The following is a 27,942-nucleotide window of genomic DNA, read 5'->3' as shown; positions in this document are numbered from 1 at the left end:
TTGATAAAAGTCACCTTGTCCAGAAGTGATTTACATGGTTATCAAAACGTTACGCCAGGGTTAGCGTACACGAAACACAGCCCTTATTTGAAGTGTTTCTAAAATTACCGATGAGAAAAATGTATGGTGGAAAAATGATTGGAACCATTTCCCTGTTTGACCGCTTGGTTTTATGGGCGTCATGACACATCCACTGTGGAGCTCTATTATATTACACTCTAGGAACAAATCTAAACCTTTTTCCTAAAGGTGTACAAACACTTGCCGCTGTAGTGGTACCCTTTAACGATCCAACTCAGATGTATTTATCTCAATCAAATAATTTCTGGGTAACAATGAAGTACTTTACTGTAATTATTCTCAAGTAAAATGATAAAAAATAAACATGTAGCTTCTTAGCAAAGCGCAATTTGTGAAGCAATAATTTTGCTACGATTGTCTGAGTGGGGAGGGGAAAGCTGAAAGGTTTTCTTATTGGTCAATTAACTTATTTCACCAGGCAGACCAACTCCATCCCACCGTTTTTCCCAAAACCCCATTCTTTCTCCATTATCTTCCCCCATAGGAATGGCTGGATGAACCAGAGGTACAGTTGAAGTCGGAAGTTTACATGCACTTAGGTTGGAGTTATTAAAACTCGCTTTTTAAACACTCGACAGATTTCTTGTTTACAAACTATAGTTTTGGCAAGTCGGTTAGGACATCTACTTTGCATGACACAAGTAATCTTTCCAACAATTGCTTACAGACAGATTATTTTACTTACAATTCACAGTATCACAATTCCAGTGGGTCAGAAGTTTACACTAAGTTGACTGTGCCTTTTAAACAGCTTGGAAAATTCCAGAAAATTATGTCATGGCTTTAGAATTTTCTGATAGGCTAATTGACATCATTTGAGTCAATTGGAGGTGTATCTGTGGATGTATTTCAAGGCCTACCTTCAAACTCAGTGCTTATTTGCTTGACATCATGGGAAAATCAAAATAAATCAGCCAAGACCTCAGAAAAACAATTGTAGACCTCCACAATTCTGGTTCATCCTTGGGAGCAATTTAAAAATACCTGAAGGTACCACGTTCATCTGTACAAACAATAGTACACAAGTATCAGAGGTGTGCACTCGAGTCACATGACTTGGACTTTAGTCACACTCAAGTCACAAATATGATGACTTGCAACTCTACTTTGACACCAATGACTCATAACTTGACTTGGACTTAGGTCGTGTCATAAGGCTTAACTTGATACCCTCTCCAAGCCCAAATATTAAAGATGATGTTATTTAAAAAAGTGTACAGTGCATAAACTCTTCATTTAACAAATTACAGTTTGAATCGGACAGCAGCCATTCAATTTGTGCCAGATGAGAAAAACTTGTGGGTGATAGTGCAGAGGAACGTTGGCGGATGAATTCAGATGGAGCGCTTGGAAAGAGGATACCCAAATTATTATTTTCAGATATAAAGACGATGCTGTATCACCAATAAACAAATTGTAAATAGCAAAACATATGGGAAGAAAATTACAGACGGAGGCACAACAATTTCCAACTTTGTTCGACATTTGAAGCTGCACAAAGAATGGTCGTGGCTAATATAGCCGACAACTATATATTTTATTACTTTGCTAGGGTATCATGTAGGCTAGCGTAACGTTAAATCAATGAGCCGCCACACAGTCAGTCAGTGCGGGAACATGATCATTGCACCCAAGATTGAGCTACAACTGGCTAGGCAGTTGGTAGCCTAAATCCTGCCTGATGTTCCGAAAACAAGGTTGGGCGATTGTGGTTGGGTGATTGCGTACAAGTTTTTCTCATGGCTATTTCCATGGAAATGCAACATTTATTTGGAAAGTAATAAATTATATAGATATTTTTAAAAGCATTCATGATTTGCGTAAATGTAATATACAAACTATTACTCTTTGTTAAACATATGAAATGGTATTACATTTGGTGAAGAGCACATTATGATTTGTTTAGGACTCGACTTGCCTGTCAAGTTAGACTTGAGACTTGACTCGGACTTGCCTGTCTTGACTTGGGACTTGACTTGGGCGCTGAGTGCTAAGACTTGAGACTTACTTGTAACTTGTAAAACAATGACTTGGTCCCACCTCTGGCAAGTATAAACACCATAGGACCACGCAGCCATCATACCGCTCAGGAAGGAAATGCGTTCTGTCCCCTAGAGAAAAGTGCAAATCAATCACAGAACAACAGCAAAGGAGCTTGTGAAGAAACCGGTACAAAAGTATCTATATCCACAGTAAAACAAGTCCTATATCGACATAACCTGAAAGGCCGCTCAGCAAGGAAGAAGCCACTGCTCCAAATTCGCCATAAGAAAAGCCAGACTACAGTTTGCAACTGCACATGGGGACACAGATCGTACTTTTTGGAGAAATGGCCTCTGGTCTGATGAAATAAAAATATAACTGTTTGGCCATAATGACCATCGTTATGTTAGGAGGAAAAAAGGGGAGGCTTGCAAGCCGAAGAACACCATCCTAACCATGCAGTCACCCCCGTGCTTCATCATGTTGTGGGGGTGCTTTGCTGCAGGAGGGACTGGTGCACTTCACAAAATAGATGGCTTCATGAGGCAGGAAAATGATGTGGATATATTGAAGCAACATATCAAGACATCAGTCAGGAATTTAAAGCTTGGTCTCAAATGGGTCTTCCAAATGGACATTGACCCCAAGCATGCTTCCAAAGTTGTGGCAAATTGGCTTAAGGAAATTAAAGTCAAGGTATTGGAGTGGCCATCACAAAGACCTGACCTCAATCCTATGGAAGATTTGTGGGCAGAATTGAAAAAGCTTGTGTGAGCAAGGAGGCCTACAAACCTGACTCAGTTACACCAGCTCTGTCAGGAAGAATGGGCCAAAATTCACCCAACTTATTGTGGGAAGCTTGTGGAAGGCTATCCAAAACGTTTGACCCAAATTAAACAATTAAAAAAAGCAATGCTAACAAATACTAATCGAGTGTTTGTAAACATCTGACATACTGGGAATGTGATGAAAGAAATAAAAGCTGAAATAAATAATTCTCTCCACTATTATTCTGACATTTCACGTTCTTAAAATAAAGTGGTGATCCTAACTGACCTAAGACAGGGAATTTTTACTCTGATTAAATGTCAGGAATTGTGAAAACTGAGTTTTCAAATGTATTTGGCAAAGGTGTATGTAAACTTCCGACTTCAACTGTACTTATTTCTAGTTTTAGGACAACAAACTTGTGAGCACTATATAAGTGTATTTTTGTACCCTAGTTCATACCTCAGGCCACATCAGGCCTCCAAGTAAGGCTGCAAAAGTCTGACTTTCCTCAGATTTTCCAAAAATCCTGGTTGTAGGATTTTGGATTTCCTGCTTCTGTTTCCAGGAATATTCCAAACAGAATTTCTGGAAAATCTGGGAATTTGTGACAATTACCAAAATGTTGCAACCCTACCTGCAAGGGTTGTTACGTTTTGATACTGGAGCTCCGAGGAAGCTAACTTTGAAGCAGTGTGCCGATGCGTGCATCTCTTTATCAGAAGTACGCCAATAATGACGTCTGACGCTTCTTTTGATCATAAGCTGTGTGTTGCAAAATATGAGATCCCACTGATTTCACCTTATTTTCAGTGCTTTCTTCGATTCCAAGCTGCTTTCAAACACCAACCTCTACTGTACACCGTACCTGCAAATATAATTAGGATTTTGTACAAAACGTTTCACCTGACTGGTATTTTAGCAGGTAGAGTAGGTAACTATGGAACATTCAGTTACGTGAGGGTATATGGTTTAATCCGTCTGAAGACGCACTTAATGTTTTGTGAAACCACACTTTCTGCACTGTTTTATTTAGTATAGTATAAGCTTCTGTCTTAAGTATCCTAAATAGTGCCATAGATTACGTTTTAGAAAAAACAGTCAACTTGAAGGCAAAAAAGAGAAGCGTGATGTAAGATGCAAGCCTGGTTTTCCAACTGATAATAGGCTCCTGAAAGCCAACAATTTATCGCTGCGCCATGGAGTTTTGATAAAAAGTGTGGGGGGAAAGCAATATTCACGCGCTGCTATTTATTGCTGACCAGCAGATGTCACTAATGTACATTGTGAAAAGATAATGAAAAACCGTTCTTCAACACAATTTGGTGAAAGCACCAAAGCCTTCAGAAAGCCTTTGTTTCCCATCACCTGAACCAGACAGAAGTAGGATATCCAACAGTTGGAATTTGTATTAACCTGCAACCTACAATCAGAATGAATTCCAAGTTTAGAAACATTGTGAGGAGACTACTCAAGGCATATAAACTGTAACAAACATTTCAGTAACGAGTGCAAAAAATCTAACTGTTTGGATTAGTTTAGAAAAATGTATATTATTTATCTTTGTGTGGCATACGACTAATCAATTCATGTACATGCACAAACATATTGAAACAAACCATTCTGGATTTCAACCTGCAATAGAGCATGCTGGGAAATATGATAACGATGGGTGTAGTTTTCTGTTCTACAAAAACACTTTGTTTTGTTTTTTTCGGGGGGTTGTTTTACAATGGAGAATTTGCAGTTTAGTTAAAGGGATATCAAGGTTCAGTGCAGTCAGTGCATGGCTCTGGGGTAGTCTCAGTGATCCCAGTTGCTGCTTAAACCACAGGGCTGGATTTCATAGAGCAGCTCAGATTAGGAGTAATGATCTAGGATCGCCCCCCTCCAGGTCCATTCATTATAATCTAAAAGGCAAAAAAAGATCAGCACTCCTCTTTATGAATATTGGCCCTGATCTCCGAAGTCAATGACTCCAAACTGAGAGTTGCCGTTGGAACAGCTCAATGTCTGTGGAGCCACAAGGACTGGTAGGCTGGTTCTGATCAGGTTAGTTTCTATCACTGATGTTTGCTGCATCTCAAATTCTATCAATTTTATTTTGGTATACATTTTATTTGCTCATGGCAATGCTGTAACAATAGACAATAATTGTATACATTGACCCAGAGTGAAAGGTAGTTGAGGTGAATGAAGTGGGTTATTAGAGGCATGGTGAGGCACCAGGGAGTCTGTTCTTGCTCTTTCTCTCTCTCTGATGAATATGCTGCTTGTTGTAATGGAGACAGATGCTGTGCCGATGTCTCTGTTCAGGAAGTGACCACTGATCACAGCAGATCAGGAACAGGGGTCTGGATGCGCACAGCAGAAATACATCACATCATTCGCTGTGGGCAATATATTAAACTGTCTCATTCTCTTCCTGTAGACACTGGTCTCATACACTGCAGCCATTCTAAATCTGAAAAAAACTATGGATATTCATGGGTGATTCTGTGGAATAGTCAACCTGCGCATGCCCAAATAATTGTAATTTCTCAATTAAAACCTGTTTACACTTATCCTTAAGGTCTATATGTTGGGATCATGCTTTATTTTAAAAGTTTAAGTAGGAAATTGCATGATTTTTGTCCATTTCAGAGTAGGAGGCCAAGTCTTAAAGGCTTTTCAGTTAATCATATTTCTTGGCTCACAACTGCCCCCCCATTTGAATGATGAAGATGAGATATTAATGAAGCAATACAGACCAAATTGAAGTGTCTAGAATTTTGTTTGCATGTTCTACAGTGTTGTAAAGACTGGGACAGGCAATCTAACGTTCATAATGTTTAAGAAACGTTTTTGTAAAACAACATGCACCTCACATTGGATCATCTTGATCATCTCTGTATAGCTAACTTTCATCAAGGTTATATATGGTATTTTCATTGTCTATTCTTTTTCAGCGTTGTGAAATCAGTAAAATTGCTAACGGTTTTTGGTGTTGGATATTGATCAAATCTTAGATTCAGAAGCTTGTGCACTCACCACATGGTGTGTGTACTAGGTCATGTAGGATTCAGACTTTTACAGAAGCAATTGTTGGGTAGATACACCTAAACACTACCGTTCAAAAGTTTGGTGTCACTTAGACATGTTCTTGTTTTTGAAAGAAAATTAAATTTTCTGTCCTTTAAAACAACATAAAATTGATCAGAAATGCAGAGTAGACATTGTTCATCTTGCAAAATACTATTGTAGCTGGAAATGGCAGATTCTTTACGGAATATCTACATAGGCGTACAGAGGCCCATTATCAGCAACCCTCACTCCTGTGTGCCAATGGCACATTGTGTTAGCTAATCCAAGTTGATCATTTTAATAGGCTAATTGATCATTAGAAAACCCTTTCGCAATTATGTTAGCGTGGCTGAAAACTGTGCTGATTAAATAAGTAATAAAACTAGCCTTTAGACTAGTTGAGTATCTGGCGCATCAGCATTTGTGGGTTCTGAAACTTGTCAGTCTATTGTTGTTCTGAGAAATTAAGGCTATTCCATGTGAGAAATTGCCAAGAAACTGACGATCTCATACAACGCTGAGTACTACTCCCTTCACAGAACTGCGCAAACAGGCTCTAACCAGAATAGAAAGCGGAGTGGGAGATCCCGGTGTACAACTGAGCAAGTGGACAAGTACATTAGTGTCTAGTTTGAGAAACAGACGCCTCACAAGTCAGGCAGCTTCATTAAGAAATACCTGCAAAACACCAGTCTTAACGTCAACAGTGAAAAGCCAACATCCTGGAGTACACATAGCTAGTTTCAGCAGTAATTGTACATTGTTCCCTAAATTAAATTTAGCCGCTGAAAACCCTCTCCACTTGCTGGCCAACAGATGTTCTTGTGGAGTTTGAATTCAATAGGGTTTTCAGTACATTTATCTAAAGCCATCACTTAAGTACCTTTTTAATTTAGATTTTCTCAACATACACTAGAACATATGGAGAGAACGTTCCAGAATATTAGGGATGAATTAAAGAAAGCCATGTACAGTGCATTCGGTAAGTATTCAGACCCCTTCCCTTTTTCCACATTTTGTTATGTTACAGCCTTATTCTAAAATTGATTAAATATTGTTTCCCCTCATTCATCTACACACAATTCCCCATAATGACAAGGTGAAAACAGGTTTTTAGCCATTTTTGCAAATGTATAAAGTATTCAGACCCTTTTGTTATGGGACTTGAAATTGAGCTCAGGTGCATCCTGTTTCCATTGATCATCCTTGATCATCCATGTTTCTACAACTTGATTGGAGTCCACCTGTGGCAAATTAAATTGTTTTGACATGATTTGGAAAAGCACACACCTGTCTTAGGTCCCGGTTGACAGTGCATGTCGATGGGTGCTGACAGACAATCGTTGATGGATCTTCATAGAGCTCTGATCAGGACGATAAATTATTACGGGTGTATAGTTTATGAAACAGCGGCGACGATTTGGCTTCAGAAGCTCGACAGAATCCAGTAAAAAGCTATAAGAATGTGTATTGGTGCATTTAAATCAACATCTGTACATGCCATACTAGTGGATGCAGGTGAGATGCTTTTGGATATATGGCATAAACAATTGTCATTAGTTTATTGGGTTAGGTTGAAAAGCTGTGAGATTGAGCATCCCACTGCTACTGATCTAGATGACTGTTGGGAATATACAGTGGCTTGCAAAAGTATTCACCCCCTTTGGCATTTTTCATATTTTGTTGTGAAACAAACAAGAAATAAGACACACAAAAAATAACTTGAGTGTGCATAACTATTCACCCCCCCCAAAGTCAATACTCTGTAGAAACACCTTTTGCAGCAATTGCAGCTGCAAGACTCTTGGGTTATGTCTCTATAAGCTTGGCACATCTAGTCACTGGGATTTTTGTCCATTCATCAAGACAAAATTGCTCCAGCTCCTTCAAGTTGGATGGGTTCCGCTGGTGTACAGCAGTCTTTAAGTCATATCACAGATTCTCAATTGGATTGAGGTCTAGGCTTTGACTAGGCCACTCCAAGGCATTTAAGTTTCCCCTTAAACCACTCGACTGTTGCTTTAGCAGTATGCTTAGGGTCATTGTCCTGCTGGAAGGTGAACCTCCGTCCCAGGCTCAAATCTCTTGAAGACTGAAACAGGTTACCCTCAAGAATTTCCCTGTATTTTCATTCCTTCAATTTTGACCAGTTTCCCAATCCCTGCCGATGAAAAGCATGGTATTCTCGGGGTGATGAGAGGTGTTGGGTTTGCGCCAGACAGTGTTTTACTTGATGGCAAAAAAGCTCAATTTTAGACTCCTATGACCAGAGTACCTTCTTCTAAATGTTTGGGGAGTCTCCCACATAGTCTCCCACACAGAACACCAAACATGTTTGCTTATTTTTGTCTTTAAAACTTCTTACGGTATAGGGGGCAGCATTTTTGCTTTTGGATAAATAGCATGCCCAATTTCAACTTCCTGCTACTCATGCCAGGAATATAAGATATGCATACTATTAGTGGATTTGGATAGAAACACTCTGAAGTTTCTAAAATTGTTTGAATCATGTCTGTGAGTATAACAGAACTTATCCTCTTAGGTCGACCCGACACGCAGGCGTCCCATCTAGACATCTGGAAATGCAAATGCGCTACGCTAAATGCTAATAGCACTCGTTAAAACTCAAATGTTCATTAAAACACACATGCAGGGTACTGAATTAAAGCTACACTCGTTGTGAATCCAGCCAACAAGTCAGGTTTTTAAAATGCTTTTCGGCGAAAGCATGAGAAGCTATTATCTGATAGCATGCAACACCCCTAAAGACCAGCAGGGGACGTAAACAAAATAATTAGCATAGTCGGCGCTACACAAAATGCAGAAATAAAACATAAAATATTCATTACCTTTGACGATCTTCTTTGTTGGCACTCCTAGATGTCCCATAAACATCACTATTGGGTCTTTTTGTCGATTAAATCGGTCCATATATAGCCTAGATATCGATCTATGAAGACTGTGTGATCAAGGAAAAAAACAGCGTTTTATAACGCAACGTCATTTTTTAAAATTAAAAAAGTCGACGATAAACTTTCACAAAACACTTCGAAATACTTTTGTAATGCAACTTTAGGTATTAGTAAACGTTAATAATCAATCAAATTGATCACGAGGCGATGTATATTCTATAGCTCTCCGTCTTGAAATAATGTCCGGATAAATCTCAACCAAAATATCCGGTCGGAGACCGGAAGAAATGGGCTGTCTCTTCTTCGTTTGACCAAGAAACAAAGCCTAGGCAATTGACAAGACACGTGACATCGTGTGGAAGCTGTAGGAATTGCAATCTCGGCTCCAGGTAATGTGGTTCCCATTCAACAATACATTCAAGTGGCGCATTGATATATTTTCCAATTTTCAGTGATCAGATTTTCCTGCGCTTTTCGATGAAACGCACGTTCTGTTATAGTCACAGCCGTGATTTAACCAGTTTTAGAAACGTCTGAGTGTTTTCTATCCACACATACTAATCATATGCATATACTATATTCCTGGCATGAGTAGCAGTGCGATTTTTAACAGAATGTTCGAAAAAGTAGGGGGTAGGATCAACAGGTTATGTAGTAGGCAAAACCCTGAGGACTAACCTTTCAGAATTTTTTTTTTTGGTCTCTGTCTGTCTCATTGGCAAATGATATTTCTTAGGAACCTGTTTTCAGTTCCTACCGCTTCCACTGGATGTCACCAGTCTTTGGAATTTGGTTGAGGTTATTCATTTGTGCAATGAAGAAGTAGGCCATCTAGGAACTGGGTAACGCTGTTGAGAGTGCACAAGACATGAAAAGTAGCGTTGGTTTGTTGTCTTCCTGTATTGAACACAGACCAGTCTACAATTTGATCGATTTATTAACGTTTAAAAATACCTAAAGTTGTATTACAAAAGTAGTTTGAAATTTTTTGGCAAAGTTTATAGGCAACTTTTGAAATATTTTGTAGTGACGTTGCGTTTTTTGGAAGCAGTTTTTTTCTGGATCAAACGCTTCAAATAAATGGACATTTGGATATATATGAACGGAATTAATCGAACAAAATGATCAATTGTGATGTTTATGGGACATATTGGAGTGCCAACAAAAGAAGCTCGTCAAATGTAATGCATGTTTTATATTTCATTCTGCGTTTTGTGTAGCGCCTGTAGGATTGAAATATGCTACCCTCTTTGTTTACTATTGTGCCATCATCAGATAATGGCTTCTTATGCTTTCGCCGAAAAGCCTTTTAAAAATCTGACATGTTGGCTGGATTCACAACGAGTGCAGCTTTAATTGAGTATCTTACAAGTGTGATTTAATGAAAGTTAGATTTTTATATAATTTTTGTTTCTAATTTGCTGCGCTCCATTTTCCCTGTTTTTTGCCCAAGTGGGACGCAACCGTCCCCTATACCATACGATGTTAAGCAATGGTATTTTCCTGGCCACGCTTCCGTAATCCCAGCTCTGTGGAGAATTTCAATAAGCGTTTTTCTACGGCTGGCCGTGCTTTTCACCTGGCTACCCCTTCCACGATCAACAGCTCTCCACCCTCCACAGCAACTTGTCCAAGACTCCCCCATTTCTCCTTCACCCAAATCCAGATAGCTGATGTTCTGAAAGAGCTGCAAAATCTGAATCTGCTACAGACCTATATCTATTCTACCTTTCCTTTCGAAGGTCTTCGAAAGCCAAGTTAACAAGCAGATCACCGACCATTTTGAATCCCACCGTACCTTCTCCTCTATGCAATTTGGTTTCAGAGCTGGTCATGGGTGCACCTCAGCCATGCTCAAGGTCCTAAACGATATCATAACCGCCATTGATAAGAGACATTAATGTGCAGCCGTATTCATCGACCTGGCCACGACTTTCGACTCTCGTCAATCACCACATTCTTATCGGCAGACTCAACAGACTTCTCTGATAGAGTTCAGTGTGTCAAATCGGAGGGCCTGTTGTCTGGATCTCTGGTAGTCTCTATGTGGGTGCCACAGCGTTCAATTCTCAGGCCGACTCTTCTCTGTATACATCAATGATGTTGCTCTTGTTGCTTTGGTCACCAAAGCAACACCCACCCACACCCACACCCAAAGCCAATTCTTCCTTTGGCTGCCTTTCCTTCAAGTTCTCTGCTGCCAATGACTAGAACGAACTGCACAAATCACTGAAGCTGGAGACTCATATCTCCCTCACTAACTTTAGGCACCAGCTGTCAGAGCAGCTCACAGACCACTGCACCCGTACATAGCCCTTTGTAAATATCCCCTCCAACTACCTCATCCCCATACTGTTATTTATTTACTTATTTTTCTTGCTCATTTACGCCCCAGTATCTCTACTTGCACATTAATCTTCTGCACATCTACCATTCCAGTGTTTTAATTGCTATATTGTAATTACTTCGCCACCATGGCCTATTTATTGCCTTGCCTCCATTATCCTACCTCATTTACACATGCAGCATATAGACCTTTTCTACTCTATTATTGACTGCATGTTTGTTTATTCCATGTGTAACTCTGTTGAATGTGTGAAACTGCTTTGCGGTATCTTGGCCAGGTCGCATTTGCAAATGAGAACTTACTCTTAACTAACCTACCTGGTTAAATAAAGGTGAAATAAAAATAAATAAATAAAAAATGTAAGGGCTTCAAAGAAAATGGGGTGAATACATATGCACGCACCACTTTATTATTTTTTTAATTTTTTTAATATCACTTCACCAATTTGGACTATTTTGTATGTCCATTAAATGATATCCAAATAAAAATCAATTGAAATTACAAGTTGTAATGCAACAAAAATAGTACTAACATCAAGGGGGATGAATACTTTTGCAAGGCACTGTACTAGTAGACAAGGCAGTGGTTTTGGTAGGACAGTTGGCAAGCTTGCTGATGAGAGCGGTTTGAGTGAGTTGGAAGCTGGCCCTTCTGTGGTGATAGGGGATGTTACTCCATGGTTACTCCCAGATCCTGTTGTTGGTCTAACCTAGATAGAGAAAAGGAAATATTGGTCAGAAGTCATTGATATAGGGAAACTGGTTGACAAATACAGTACATACACCACGGGTCAGAAGTTTCAGACCACCTACTCATTCAAGGGTTTTTCTTTATTTGTACTAGTTTCTACCTATTTTCAACCTTCTCTCTCTCTCTCTCTCTCTCTCTCTCTCTCTCTCTCTCTCTCTCTCTCTCTCTCTCTCTCTCTCTCTCTCTCTCTCTCGTGTGTCTCTCGTGTGTCTCTCGTGTGTCTCTCGTGTGTCTCTCGTGTGTCTGTACGGGACTTGCGGCGATGGGACAAAACTGTAACTACCAATGGGATATCATAGAAAAGGGGTTAAAAAAAATCTCATAGAAGAAATGCATGTCAGAGCAAAAACCAAGCCATGCAGTCGAAGGAATTGTCCGTAGAGCTCCGAGACATGATTGTGTAGAGGCACAGATCTGGAGAAGGGTACCAAAAAATGTCTGAAGTGTTGAAGGTCCCCAAGAACAGAGGTCATATTAGGAAGGAAGAGGTGGTGTTTGTTCAATTGCGCTGTCCATCATTCTTAAATGGAAGAAGTTTGGAACCACCAAAACTAGAGCTGGCCACCTGGCCAAACTGAACAATTGGGGGAGAACGGCTTTGGTCGGGGAGGTGACCAAGAACCCGATGGTCACTCTGACAGAGCTCCAGAGTTTCTCTGTGGAGATGGGATAACCTTCCAGAAGGACAACCATCTCTGCAGTACTCCACCATTCAGGCATTTATGGTAGAGTGGCCAGACAGTTGCCACTCCTCAGTAAAAGGCACATGACAGCACCTAAAGGACTCTCAGACCATGAGAAAAGAGATGATTCTCTGTTGTGATGAAACAAAAATTTAACTCTTTGGCCTGAATGCCTTGTGTTACGTCTGGAGGCAACCTGGCACCATCCCTACAGTGAATCATGGGGGTGGCAGCATCATACTGTGGGCCTGTTTTTCAGCGGCAGGGACTGGAAAAATAGTCGGGATCAAGGGAAAGATGAACGGAGCAAATTTCAGCAAGATGCTTGATGAAAACCTGCTCAGGACCTCCGACTGGGGCAAAGGTTCACCTTCCAATGGGGCAAAGACCCTAATCACACAGCCAAGACAACACAGGAGTGGCTTCGGGACAAGTCTCAATGTCCTTGAGTGGCCCAGCCAGAGCCCGGACTTGAATTCGAACGAACATTGCTGGGGAGAATGGAAAATAGCTTTGCAGCAGCACTCCCCATCCAACCTGAGTTTGAGAGGATCTGCAGAGATGAATGGAAGAAACTTGTAGCTTCATACCCAAGAGGACTTGGGGCTAATCGCTGCCAAAGCTGCTTCAAGAAAGTACTGATTAAAAGGTCTGAATAAATGCAATTTATTTTTTCTATATATTTTTTTGCCAAAATATTAAAACTGTTTTTGCATTTTCATTATGGGGTATTGTGTGTAGATTGAGGGGGGTGATTTAGTCCGTTTTAGAATAAGGCTGTAACAAAATGTGGAAAATGTCAAGGGTTCTGAATTATTTCCGAATGTACTCTATGTTAAATGCATAGATATAAATAGATATAAATGCATATATATACATATATATGTGTGTGTTGGTAAAAATGTTTTACAAATATATTCCTACAAGCATTTAAATATAAAACAATGTGCCAAATCATATAGTAGTGCAATGGTGACTGTCTTAACAGTGAAACTTTAGTAGGCTATTTGTTATCATGTTCACTTATGTCTCATTAAGACTGCAGAAATGGCACTGTACAATCTTAACCTTTATTCACAGAACACACATTAACTTGCATGACAATCCTTCTCAAGGAATGGCAAAAAGGTATAAGACAAAGCCTAGCTCCAAACAATCCACGCCTCCAAGTATTCCAATAGGCTGTCACCGGTTCAATATATTTTCTCAAAATTATTTTTTTATTGTACTTGATGCATACCAAAAGCATTAACATGCATTTAAATGGCTATTAAAACGACTACAAATATGATACGTTATTGGTCATTTTGTGACTCCATGACAAATAAACAAACTTGACGAGAGCATTGCAACCAACGTCCAACAGCAGAACTAACATGTACTGGGTCATTCCATGAGATGCTTTTGAATCCCTTTGATATGTTTAGTAGAAATTATGCACTAATATAGAATTTTAAAAGCCTGTTATATGAAATGAAGTGCCCTTTAATATAGACTACATGGACATCTCTATAAATCAGATTTTCAATATGAAAAAAGACTTCTGAGTGCCCTGCGTGCACCCTCTGTGACTTCTAGGAAGATATTAACCCACTAGCCCCCTCCCAAAAAATACTCCCAAGTTTCACCATCATTGTAAGACTCTAGTTATTTTGTTGCTTTGACAAAGTTAAATAAACACAGTTATCTAATTTTCAGCACCAATTGGTATATTTAAAAATACTCTGATCTTGTATATTATTTAGGGTTAAGAAAAATCTGCTTTGGAGAGCCTTTACGAACTAAATATATTGGTGAATCAGAAAGACAGTGGTTTGCTTTATACTGAATGTTGCCATATCCAAGTGTACAATACACTGTAAAACCAAGTGCGCATGGTGATCTTAGGCTTGTGTGCGGCTGGTTGGCCATGGAAACCCATTTCATGAAGCTCCCAACGAAAAGTTCTTCTGCTGAAGATGCTTCTAGAGGCAGTTTGGAACTCTGTAGAGTAGAGGTGAGTAAAACATTTAAACGTGTTAACCCTCGCAAGGCTGCAGGCCCAGACGGCATCCCCAGCCGCGCACTCAGAGCATGCGCAGACCAGCTGGCCGGTGTGTTTACGGACATATTCAATCAATCCCTATACCAGTCTGCTGTTCCCACATGCTTCAAGAGGGCCACCATTGTTCCTGTTCCCAAGAAAGCTAAGGTAACTGAGCTAGCACTCACTTCCGTCATCATGAAGTGCTTTGAGAGACTGGTCAAGGACCATATCACCTCCACCCTACCTGACACCCTAGACCCACTCCAATTTGCTTACCGCCCAAATAGGTCCACAGACGATGCAATCTCAACCACACTGCCACACTGCCCTAACCCATCTGGACAAGAGGAATACTTATGTGAGAATGCTGTTCATCGACTACAGCTCGGCATTCAACACCATAGTACCCTCCAAGCTCGTCATCAAGCTCAAGACCCTGGGTCTCGACCCCGCCCTGTGCAACTGGGTACTGGACTTCCTGACGGGCCGCCCCCAGGTGGTGAGGGTAGGCAACAACATCTCCACCCCGCTAATCCTCAACACTGGGGCCCCACAAGGGTGCGTTCTGAGCCCTCTCCTGTACTCCCTGTTCACCCACGACTGCGTGGCCACGCACGCCTCCAACTCAATCATCAAGTTTGCGGACGACACAACAGTGGTAGGCTTGATTACCAACAACGACGAGACGGCCTACAGGGAGGAGGTGAGGGCCCTCGGAGTGTGGTGTCAGGAAAATAACCTCACACTCAACGTCAACAAAACTAAGGAGATGATTGTGGACTTCAGGAAACAGCAGAGGGAACACCCCCCTATCCACATCAATGGAACAGTAGTGTAGAGGGTAGTAAGTTTTAAGTTCCTCGGCATACAAATCACAGACAAACTGAATTGGTCCACTCACACAGACAGCATTGTGAAGAAGGCGCAGCAGCGCCTCTTCAACCTCAGGAGGCTGAAGAAATTTGGCTTGTCACCAAAAGAACTCACAAACTTCTACAGATGCACAATCGAGAGCATCCTGTCGGGCTGTATCACCGCCTGGTACGGCAACTGCTCCGCCCCCAACATCTCCAGAGGGTAGTGAGGTCTGCACAACGCATCACCGGGGGCAAACTACCTGTCCTCCAGAACACCTACACCACCTGATGTTACAGGGAGGCCATAAAGATCATCAAGGACAACAACCACCCGAGCCACTGCATGTTCACCCCGCTATCATCCAGAAGGCGAGGGCAGTACAGGTGCATCAAAGCCGGGACCGAGAGACTGAAAAACAGCTTCTATCTCAAGGCCATCAGACTGTTAAACAGCCACCACTAACATTGAGTGGCTGCTGCCAACACACTGACACTGACTCAACTCCAGCCACTTTAATAATGGGAATTGATGGGAAATGATGTAAAATATATCACTAGCCACTTTAAACAATGCTACCTAATATAATGTTTACATACCCTACATTATTCATCTCATATGCATACGTATATACTGTACTCTATATCATCTACTGCATCCTTATGTAATACATGTATCACTAGCCACTTTAACTATGCCACTTTGTTTACATACTCATCTCATATGTATATACTGTACTCGATACCATCTACTGTATCTTGCCTATGCTGCTCGGTACCATCACTCATTCATATATCTTTATGTACATATTCTTTATCCCCTTACACTGTGTATAAGACAGTAGTTTTGGAATTGTTAGTTAGATTACTTGTTGGTTATTACTGCATTGTCGGAACTAGAAGCACAAGCATTTCGCTACACTCGCATTAACATCTGCTAACCATGTGTATGTGACAAATAAATTTGATTTGATTTAGTGAGTGTTGCAACTGAGTTCAGACCATTTTTATGCGCTACGCACTTCAGCACTCGACGGGCCAGTTATGTGAGCTGGTATTGCTTACCACTTTGCGGCTGGGCCGTTGTTGCTCATTGACGTTTCCCTTTCACAATAACAGAACTTATAGTTGACCGGGGAAACTTTAGCAGGGCAGAAATTTGAAGAACTGACTGGAAAGGTGGCAATCTATCAAATCCACTAATTTGAAGGGGTATCGACATACATATACATAGTGTACCTTAAAAAAAGGTAAGGCTGTGTTTCAGAAAACCAGTCAGTATCTGGTGTGACCACCATTTGCCTCATGCAGCGCAACACATCTCCTTCACATAGAGTTGATTAGGATGTTGATTGTGGAATGTTGTCACACTCCTCTTCAATGGCTGTGCAATGTTGCTGGATATTGGCAGGAATTGGAACATGCTATCGATCCAGAGCATCCCAAACATACTCAATGGGTGACGTGTCTGGTGAGAACTGGGACATTTTCAGCTTCCAGGAATTGTGTAATGCACGACATGGGGCCATGCATTATCATGCTGAAACATGAGGTGATGGTGGCAGATGAATGGGCCTCAGGATCTTGTCACGGTATCTCTGTTCATTCAAATTGCCATCGATAAAATGCAATTGTGTTTATTGTCCGTAGCTTATAACATACCGCCACCGTGGGGCACTCTGTTCACAACGTTGACATTGGCAAACAGCTCGTCCACACAACCCCATACACGCTGTCTGTCATCTGCCATGTAAAGTTGAAACAAGGATTCATCTGTGAAGAGTGTGCCAGTGAAGGTGAGAATTTGCCCACTGAAGTTGGTTACGATGCCAAACTGCAGTCTGGTCAAGACCCTGACTGATGGCAGCCCATTCTTGCATAATCAATGCTTGGAGTTTGTCAGAATTTGTGGGGTTTTGTTTGTCCACCTGCATCTTGAGGATTGACCACAAGTTCTCAATGGGATTAAGGTCCGGGGAGTTTCCGGGCCATGGACCCAAAATATAGATTTTTTTGTTTGTTCCCCGAGCCACTTATTTATCACTTTTGCCTTATGGCAAGGTGCTCCATCATGCTGGAAAAGGCATTGTTCGTCACCAAACTGTTCCTGGATGGTTGGGAGAAGTTGCTCTCGGAAGATGTGTTGTAACCATTCTTTATTCATGGCTGTGTTCTTAGGAAAAATTGTGAGTGAGCCCACTCCCTTGGCTGAGAATTAACCCCACACATGAATGGTCTCAGGATGCTTTACTGTTGGAATGACACAGGACTAATGGTAGCGCTCACCTTGTCTTCTCCAGACAAGCTTTTTTCCGGATGCCCCGAAAGGGGATTCATCAGAGAAAATTACTTTCCAGTTATCAGCAGACCAATCCATGTACATTTGCAGAATATCAGTCTGTCCCTGATGTTTTTTCTGGAGAGGTGGCTTCTTTGCTGCCCTTCTTGACACCAGGCCGTCCTCCAAACGTTTTCCACTCACTTTGCATGCAGATGCACTCACACTTGCCTGCTGCCATTCCTGAGCAAGCTCTGTACTGGTGGTGCCCCGATCCCGCAGCTGAATCAACTTTAGGAGACTGTCTCCTTGAAGTTCTTGATGATCCGATAAATGGTTGATTTTGGTGCAATCTTACTGGCAGCAATATCTTTGCCTGTGAAGCCCTTTTTGTGCAAAACAATGACAACGTCACGTGTTTCCTTGCAGGTAACCATGTTTGACAGAGGAAGAACAATGATTCCAAGCATCACATTCCTTTTGAAGCTTCCAGTCTGTTATTCGAACTCAATCAGCATGACAGAGTGATCTCCAGCCTTGTCCTCATCAACACTCACACCTGTGTTAACTAGAGAATCTCTGACATGATGTCAGCTGGTCTTTTTGTGGCAGGGCTGAAATGCAGTGGACATGTTTTTGGGGATTCAGTTCATTTGCATGGCAAAGAGGGACTTGGCAATTAAGTGCAATTCATCTGAACATTCTGCACTATATGCAAATTGCCATCATACAAACTGAGGCAGCAGACTTTGAAAATGTATATTTGTGTCATTCTCAAAACTTTTGGCCAGGACTGTACAGTGGCAAGAAAAAGTATGTGAAGCCTTTGGAAATACCTGGATTACTGCATAAATTGGTAATACAATTTGATCTGAACTTCTTGGTCACAACAATAGACAAAAGCAGTCTGCTTAAACTCACAACACACAATTATACGTTTTACTGAATCCACTGTGTAAACAAGTCTGTGACCCCTTGGATTTAATAACTGGTTGACCCTCCTTTGGCAGCAATAACCTCAAACAAACATTTTCTGTAGTTGTGGATCAGACCTGCATAATGGTCAGGAGGAATATTGGACCATTCCTCTTTACAAAATTGTTTCAGTTACTCAATATTCTTGGGATGTCTGGTGTGACCTGCTCTCTTGAGGTCATGCCACAACATCTCAATCGGGTTGAGGTCAGGACTCTTAATGGGCCACTCCAAAAGGCGTATTTTCTTCTGTTGAAGCCATTCTGTTGTTGATTTACTTCTGTGTTTTGGGTTGTTGTCCTGTTGCATCACCCAACTTCTGTTGAGCTTCAATTGACGGACAGATACTCTAACATTCTCCTGCAAAATGGCTTGATAAACTTGGGAATTCATTTTTCCGTTGATGATAGCAGTCGTTGATAGCAAGCTGTCCGGGCACTAAGGCAGCAAAGCAGCCCCAAACCATGATGCGCCCTCCACCATACTTTACAGTTGGGATGCAGTTTTGATGTTGGTGTGGCTTTTTTTTCCACACAGTGTTGTGTGTTAATTCGAAACATCTCAACTGTAGTTTCATCTGTCCACAGAATATTTTGGCAGTAGTGCTGTGGAACATCCAGGTGCACTTTTGCAAACTTCAGATGAGCAGCAATGTTTTTTTGGGGCAGCAGTGTCTTCTTCTGTGGTGTCCTCCCATGACTCCATTCTTATTTTGTGTTTTATGTATGGTAGACTCGTCAACAGAGGTGTTAGCATGTTCCAGAGATTTCTGTAAGTCTTTAGCTGACACTCTAGGATTCTTCTTAACCTCATTGAGAATTCTGCACTGTGCTCTTGCAGTCATCTTTGCAGGATGGCCACTCCTAGGGAGAGTAGCAACAGTGCTAAACATTATCCATTTTTATAGATCATTTGTCTTACCATGGACTGATGAACATCAAGGCTTTTAGAGATACTTTTGTAACCCTTTCCAGCATTATGCAAGTAAACACTTCTTAATCTTAGGTCTTCTGAGATCTCTTTTGTTCCAAGCATGGTTCACATCAGGCAATGCTTCTTCTGAATAGCAAACTCAAATTTTGTGAGTGTTTTTAATAGGGCAAGGCTAATGTTGTTCACTCTGGAAGATAACCAGCCATGTCAACGGTTCGCATTGGTGATGAGCGTTGTAGGATAGTCTCACTTATTCTCGATATCTGACCCTATTACGGCTACTGAGACGCTAGCGTCTCTCCTGGCCAATAGCCTGGGGAAATGCATAGCGCCAAATTCAAATAGTACTCGATAAAACTCAAACTTTCATTAAATCACACATGCGGGGTACTCAATTAAAGCTACACTCGTTGTGAATCCAGCCAATATGTCCGATTTTTAAAATGCTTTTCGGCGAAAGCATGAGAAGCTATTATCTGATAGCATGCACCCCCCCGAAATACCTGAACGAGACGTAAACAAAAGAATTAGCGTAGCCGGCGCTACACAAAGCGCTGAAATAAAATATAAAACATGCATTACCTTTGACGAGCTTCTTTGTTGGCACTCCAATATGTCCCATAAACATCATAATTGGTTATTTTTTTTCGATTAATTCTGTCCATGTATACCCAAAATGTCCATTTATAAAGCCCATCTGATCCAGAAAAAAACAGCTTTCCAAAACGCAACGTCATTACAAAAAAATTAAAAAGTTGCCTATAAACTTTGCCAAAATACTTCAAACTACTTTTGTAATCCAACTGTAGGTATTTTTAAACGTTAATAATCAATCAAATTGATGACGGGGCGATCTGTATTCAATAGCAGCAAGTGAACAAATCATGGACGATTTTCTCTCTTTCATAACTATCCACAGTGTAACCTCTGACAGGAAGTGCCTATTCTTCATTTCACCAAAGATTAACTTCAACCCAATTCCCAAGACTGGCGACATCGTGTGGAAGTTGTAGGAACTGTAAACTGGGCGCTATCTAATTTCCCTTGACATAGACAATACAGGGAACTGGCGGAGAGATTTTTTTTCTTTTTACTGAACAGTTTTTCCTTGGGGTTTTGCCTGCTACACAAGTTCTGTTATAGTCACAGACATGATTTAACCAGTTTTATAAACTTCAGCGTGTTTTCTATCCACACATAATAATCATATGCATATACTATATTCCTGGCATGAGTAGCAGGACGTTGAAATTTTGCACGATTTTTATCAAAAAGTTGAAAAAATGCACCCTAACCTCTAAGAGGTTATTAAGACCGCTAATCAGCTGTCCCAGTGATTGTCTGAGATGAGCTTCTCTTCGTTCCTCCTCGTGTTGGTATTCAGGATTCAGACCACGATGGACATGAGCTGCAGCTCTTCGTCTCTCTGGTCTAAAGGAAGGTGAGTTTGTTTCTTCACCTCGTGTTGAGGTTCAGAGTTTGACTAATTTAAAACATGTAGCTCTACACCTCACATTTCCTGGTCTAAAAGTGGATTCCTCTTCCAAGACTTTATACACTCTTGGTAAAAAAAAAGGTCCATTCCGTCATGCTGACAAGATCTCTGACCTCACTCTGAGCGTGGCTAGTTAGTTACTGGGCAATGGATATCAAAAACTATTATGTAATTACAAAACTGAAATCCCATTCCTATCTTAACACAAATATCTTAATCACTTTTCTTATTGTATTCACAGCATATTGGATGAAAACTTGACAGATAAAGGGGTATCCTTTCCAAGTTACAGTATTTGGTCCATACAGTTTTTTAATAACATTACAAAATGAAAAACAATATGACATTAGTTTTCCATAGTCCTCCACTGATAATTTCCCACATTCCCCATGTTAGAATTCGTGTTCCATTTTCTACTTTTAGAGTTTTGGGCGGTCAACAGTCTCTGGAGACAAATGCATTACTTTGGTTGAAACGGGTAGAGGGAAAAGTTCTCTACTGCTTAAATTTATGACCGGGGTGGAGGTGTCAAACCCCCCCCCCCCCTTTCCGGGCGAGAGAGGGTCTGGTTATTGTCAGTCATTGCCAAGCTGATCTGACCCACTCTGATCCTCACGGGACAGTCATGAAACTTGGGAAAGGAGAAATGCTCTCTAACAGCGATGTTAGAGCTTTTTGTGCTTATGGAACATTTCTGGGATCTTTTATTTCAGCTCATGAAACATGGGAACAGTCACTTTACATGTTGCGTTATATATTTTATATGCAATGCCCACTGGACAAAAAGTGTGGATACGGCATACACCTGTGTATAGAACCCACTATATCACTGAGTACACCCTTCTGTAGTTTAAAAAAAAATGAAATCATACCAAATATTCAGAATTCAGAAAAGTGGATTGGCCGTGTAAGCACAAGCATATTGTCTCATTTGCATATTTTGTTACAGTATTTCAGAAAGATTGTAATATTTTTTATATATATGTATTTGTGTCTACATTCAACTGATAAAGCTTAATTTTGATATACAGTACCAGTCAAAAATTTGGAAACACCTACCATTCAAGGGTTTTTCTTTATTTTTTTACTATTTTCTACATTGTAGAATAATAGTGAAGACATCAAAACTATGAAATTACACATATGGAATAATGTAGTATCGAAAAAGTGTTATACAAATATTTTATATCTGAGTTTCTTCAACGTAGCCACCTTCGGCCTTGATGACAGCTTTGCACACTCTTGGCATTCTCTCAACCAGCCACACCTGGAATTATTTTCAAACATTCTTGAAGGAATTCCCACATGCTGAGCACTTGTTGGCTGCTTTTCCTTCACTCTGTTTTTCAACTCATCCCAAACCATCTCAATTGGGTTTAGCTCGGGTGATTGTGGAGTCCAAGTCATCTGATGCAGCACTCCATCACTCTCCTTCTTGGTCAAATAGCCCTTACACAGCCTGGAGGTGTGTTGGGTCTTGTCCTGTTGAAAAGAAATGATAGTCCCACTAAGCACAAACCAGATGCGATGGTGTATCACTGTTGAATACTGTGGTAGCCATGCTGGTTAAGTGTGCCTTGAATTCTAAATAAAGCAGACAGTGTCACCACCAAAGCACCCCAACACCATCACACCTCCTCCTCCACAATTCACGATGGGAACCACACATATGGAGAGCATCCATTCACCTACTCTGAGTCTCACAAAGACATGGTGGTTGGAAACAAAAATCTCAAATTTGGACTCCTCAGACCAAAGAAAAGATTTCCACCAGTTGCTCATGTTTCGTGGCCCAAGCAAGTCTCTTCTAATTATTGGTGTCCTTTAGTAGTGGTTTCTTTGCAGCAATTCGAACACGAAGGCCTGTTTCATGCAGTCTCCTCTGAACAGTTGATGTTGAGATGTGTCTGTTACTTGAACTCTGAAGCATTTATTTGGGCTGCAATTTGAGGTGCAGTTAACTCTAACTCTGGGTCTTCCTTTCCTGTGGCGATCCTCAATAGAGCCAGTTTCATCATAGCTCTAGATGTTTTTTTTCGACTGCACTTGAAGAAACGTTCAAAGTTCTTGACATTTTCCGGATTGACTGAGCTTCATTTCTTAAAGTAATGATGGATTGTCATTTTTCTTTGCTTATTTGAGCAGTTCTTGCCATAATATGGACTTGGTCATTTACCAAATAGGGCTATCATCTGTATACCATCCCTACCTTGTCACAAGGTTGCAAGTTCAAATCCCCGAGTTGACAAGTCGTTCTGCCCCAGAACAGGCAGTTAACTCACTGTTCCTAGGCCGTTATTGAAAATAAGAATTTGTTCTTAACTGACTTGCCTAGTTAAATAAAAGGTAAAATAAAAATATATCAAATTAAAACAACACAACTGATCGGCTCAAATGCATTAAGAAGGAAATAAATTCCACAAATTAACTTTTAACTAGGCACACCTGTTAATTTAAATGCATTCCAGGTGATTACTTCAATAAGCTGGTTGAGAGAATGCCAAGAGCGTGCAAAGCTGTCATCAAGGCAAAGGGTGGCTACTTTGAAGAATCTCAAATATAAAATATATTTTGATTTGTTCAACACTTTATTTGTTACTACATTATTCCACGTGTTATTTTACAATGTGGAAAATAGTTTTTTTTTATTAAGAAAAAACATTGAATGAGTAGGTTGTCCAAACCTTTGACAGGAACTGCATATAAAGCGGAAAAAATTACATGTTAGAGTGTGGTGCCTGACCTTGTATACTATATTCAGCCTAACTATTCAGTAATGTCCATAATACTGAAATTGCCCTCATATTTTAACAGAAATGTATATTGATGTTGTACATCTACAATTCCACGTCTATTTTCTGTATGATATAGTGGGATGTGTTTCTAATTGTCTGTGTGTTGTTCCACATGAAATCAATCACCTTTTTGACCTCACTCATGTTGATTTGAACAAGTGATGGGATGGGCTATGCAAAACTTATCAACTTTGACAACCTATATCTCCCGAATGGTTGGACATTCAGGTCTAAAATTCACATTCCGACTATTTCTACTATATGCAAACGTATGTAAAGTGCGTGTGTGTGTTTCTCTCTCTCTCTCGTCAGATTCTGTGGGGATGGAGTTGAGCAGAAGAGAAGTGCCTCTGTATGTGAGTATGTCCCATTATTGAGTTGTGTTCCACCACCATTTTTTTTTTATATTCTGAGCTGGTTCCAGCTAAAATTGCAGACGGCCGGGACATGGATTCGAACTAGAATTCCCGTCTATTGTTATATTTTTCTAAGTCCACCACAAAATGGTTTGTGTTGGAGTGAACAATGAGAGAAGAGAGAGTGGGTTTCCTCTCCTCCCTCTGTGACTTTGGCAGGTTTTGAGAAGGTCTGAGGCTGGGATGATGTTTATCACCATACACAAGTTTATGTTTTCGTCCCAAATGGCTTCCTAAATAATGCACTACTTTTGACCTGGGCCCATATAGCTCTGGTCAAAAGTAGTGCGTTATGTGGAGATGTATTATTTTGGAATCCATTTAGTAAAACTGATATGTTTAAAGTTTTGTCTCAAGCGTTTAACCCTTTGTGAGAGGGAAGTGATCATTACCGCTACCTTGTTATCCACGGACTGAGGAGCAAACTGAAAAGGAAATTCAGAAAGTCTTTGAGGCTAGTGGAAGTTCATAAAACAATGCTTCTATAGCGATCAACTTTTTTTCGGCAATTAGCCGTCTTCAAGAAAAACCGTGATGAAGGCTTGCCTTCTTAAATAAAGGTTTAAAAAAGACTATGAGCCGAAACGTGTTGGTTTTTATGAATAAAGAAGCGCTTTTTTTAACATCATTGCCCTTCAAGATCTGCTGAATTAATTGTCATTGCAAACCTTCATGAGAGCAAAGATATGGGTATGTTGAGGAAATAGTAATGGAATATTGATAGAAAGGTAAGGGTATATTGATTGAATGCAGACCTCTCGTATCTCCCTGAGTAAGGTCAAAGAAAGGTGAGGGGTTGAGGACTTCACTGCATACAGTATAACTACTGTCAGACTCAGACTTCTTATTTCCAAACTTGCATTTGCAATATTTAATGCAACATTCTAGCTTTCAACTCATTGATAAGCTAAAATTCAATAGATTTTTATTGCAATCCTCAGCGCTGGAGATATTTTATGTATTGTTTCTTAGCTCAAGAATGATTTTTAACATCCCTTGTAAACATTACATTCTATTGTACAGAATATTTCCAGTCTATCAAAGCACTGACTTTAATGTCTCTATGCATTAGTCAATTTGAAAAGTTCATTTAAAAAAGTGAATCATATTTTTACTAAGGTGTGTTTTATTTGTTAGTAAACTTACATGACGAAGAAAAGCACTTTATTCTGGTAAAGATTTGAAAAGTCGTTTTTTGTTTTTGGTCACTTTGAACAAATTATCAAATTTGTCTATTAGCTTAGCTTAAGCCTCAGCCGTCTCCCAAAAGGCACCCTATTCCCTACACAGTGCACTACTTTTGACCAAATCCCTATGGTAGTGCCCTATATAGGGAATAGAGTGCCATTGGGTACAACATCAGTCTAATCATGATCGTTTTGGTTCTAGAGCCTTTTGTAGATTTCTGAGACTGAGTCAAGTGAATGAACCAACAATGTATGGTCATCTGAAGATGAAAGTTATATTTTGGAGCCTGCAGTGATTCGTCCTTTAAAAGTTGCAGCATACTGCAACGCAGTTTGAATGGTGCTGCAGAATTCTATGGCACGTTATTTAAGTTTGAACCACTGGTACCATTAATGCTAGTTAGTGCTAGTTTGACCACCAGAGGGCATCTTTGAGAAGCATTTGATAGCCTTCAATAGTGGCTGTACTAGAGAATGCAGGCATGTGGGAGACCGGGGTTAAATTCCCCGACGGGGAGGAAGGAGTTGGCTATCCTTGTAAATAAGAATTTGTTCTTAACTGACTTGCCTAGTTAAATAAAGGTTACACTAAGAGCATATCATTTCTACACCTTACTTTTCTAGTTATAGTCTAACCAATACCCAAACAGAGATTCAGTGAAAGTTAAAATCTCATTGATTTATCAAGACCAGTCCCCATGCTTGTCTCAGAGCAGTGCAAAACAGTGCTAAAATGGTTGTAGGCTTCAATATGCTCTTTAAAATAAATAAGACATACACCACTTAACAGCACATTACTCAACACTAGTGAGACTCATGTCGCCTACGGTTGGCCTACAGTATATCGAAAAAATATAATGTGACTCTCCACCAATAATTACATATAGCGGATTGGAGGATTCTAAATTAAAACCAAAAGCTGCCTCATGGGTCTCCCAGTGGCGGCCAGCATGGGTATCTATAGCAACGCATTTTGCATTGCGATGCAGTGACTTCGACAGCTGTGCCACTGGGGAGGCCCCATCCACAAATTATCAAAATACAGAGAGGTGTTGGTAAAGGTTTATTGTCCTGCTAATAGCTCATAATGGTCAATTATGATTCTGTACATGGTGTCCAGATCAGGATAACCAAAACATGTATTTATTAAAGAATATCAGAAAGAATGTTGGTACTTATTTATTTTGATCCAAAGCCATGAATGAGTGAGTCACTCAGCTTTATGTAGGTGCCGGCTATATGACTGTGTCATCAACTTGATAATATATAATGATATTTTGGAGGTTATTTGTTTTTTTTTTAAATAAAAGAGAGCAACTGTAATCTGAATAAAGGCAAGAATAATATTTGCAATGGTCAAAATATTTAGTTCTGTTTTTAGGGGCAGAGAAACGCTGGGCCAATTGTGTGCCGAAATATAGCCCTGCTAATAGCCATAATGGCACTGTACAACGTGACCTTGTGCGTTTGAAAGAGTATTTTTAGCATTATTTTATTAACGAAAGCAAAAAGATGCTGAAGAAATACAGTACTGTATATGCTTTTACATTTGGATAATAAAGCAGTTAAAGCATTTTGAAGATACAGTACATGGGCTTTGGTTGCTATCATGTTACAGCCTAAACCCTCTATGTAATTTGAATTATGCAAAACTGTCATTAAGAGTGGCTACTTTGAAGAATTTCAAATATGAAATACATTTGGATTTGTTTAACACTTTTTTGGTTACTACATTATTTCATATGTGTTATTTCATAGTGTTGAAGTCTTCACTGTTATTCTACAATGTAGAAAATAGTTAAAAAAATAAAGAGAAACTCTTGAATGAGTAGGTGTGTCCAAACCTTGACTGGTTCTGTATTTGTATATACAGTTGAAGTCGGAAGTTTACATACACTTAGGTTGGAGTCGTTGAAACTCGTTTTTCTACTACTCCACGAATGTCTTGTTAACAAACTATAGTTTTGGGCATTTACTTTGTGCATGACACAAGTAATGCATGACACAAGTAAGAAAAACTGAGTTTAAATGTATTTGGCTAAAGTGTATGTAAACGTCCTACTTCAACTGTATATGTTATTTTGTGGGATTCTTTAGGGGTTGCTGCAGCACCCTCAGCACGCTTACTTCCCGATCTATGGTTTCACACCCCCAGAGTCCCACCTTTGAGACTTCCGCACCTGGTGTCCTATAGGTTAGGCTGGGTTTATGTTGAGGTTACAAATGAGATTGTTTGATGTAAAAATTGGGTTTATCTCAATAGTTTGTTTTTTAGGATAGACAGACAGTGTTGGACAGGAGAGTGTGTGAGAGAGTTTGGTGGAGGGAATGACAGCTGTGAGTGCCTGGGTTACGATGGTGGGAGACCAGGTCAGCTGGAGTGGAACAGAAACAGA

General features: G+C 40.2%; 1 protein-coding gene across 3 annotated transcripts in view; it reads left to right on the top strand.

Moving 5' to 3' along the window:
- The window catches only part of LOC118393623 (rho guanine nucleotide exchange factor 28-like), a 144,582-nt gene that overhangs the window by 20,282 nt on the left and 96,358 nt on the right, over positions 1-27,942 (top strand). For all 3 annotated transcript variants that reach the window (XM_052461915.1, XM_052461913.1, XM_052461914.1), the window contains exon 2: positions 24,256-24,299. In XM_052461915.1, the coding sequence (XP_052317875.1) occupies positions 24,267-24,299 (33 nt within the window). In that variant the 5' untranslated portion in view covers positions 24,256-24,266. The remainder of the gene's footprint in view (positions 1-24,255; positions 24,300-27,942) is intronic.

This window comes from Oncorhynchus keta, chromosome 14, assembly GCF_023373465.1.
Source record: "Oncorhynchus keta strain PuntledgeMale-10-30-2019 chromosome 14, Oket_V2, whole genome shotgun sequence".
NCBI classification, from domain to species: Eukaryota; Metazoa; Chordata; class Actinopteri; order Salmoniformes; family Salmonidae; genus Oncorhynchus; species Oncorhynchus keta.
Note: the sequence above shows the minus strand (reverse complement) of the source record. Positions and strands in the feature narration are given on the sequence as shown.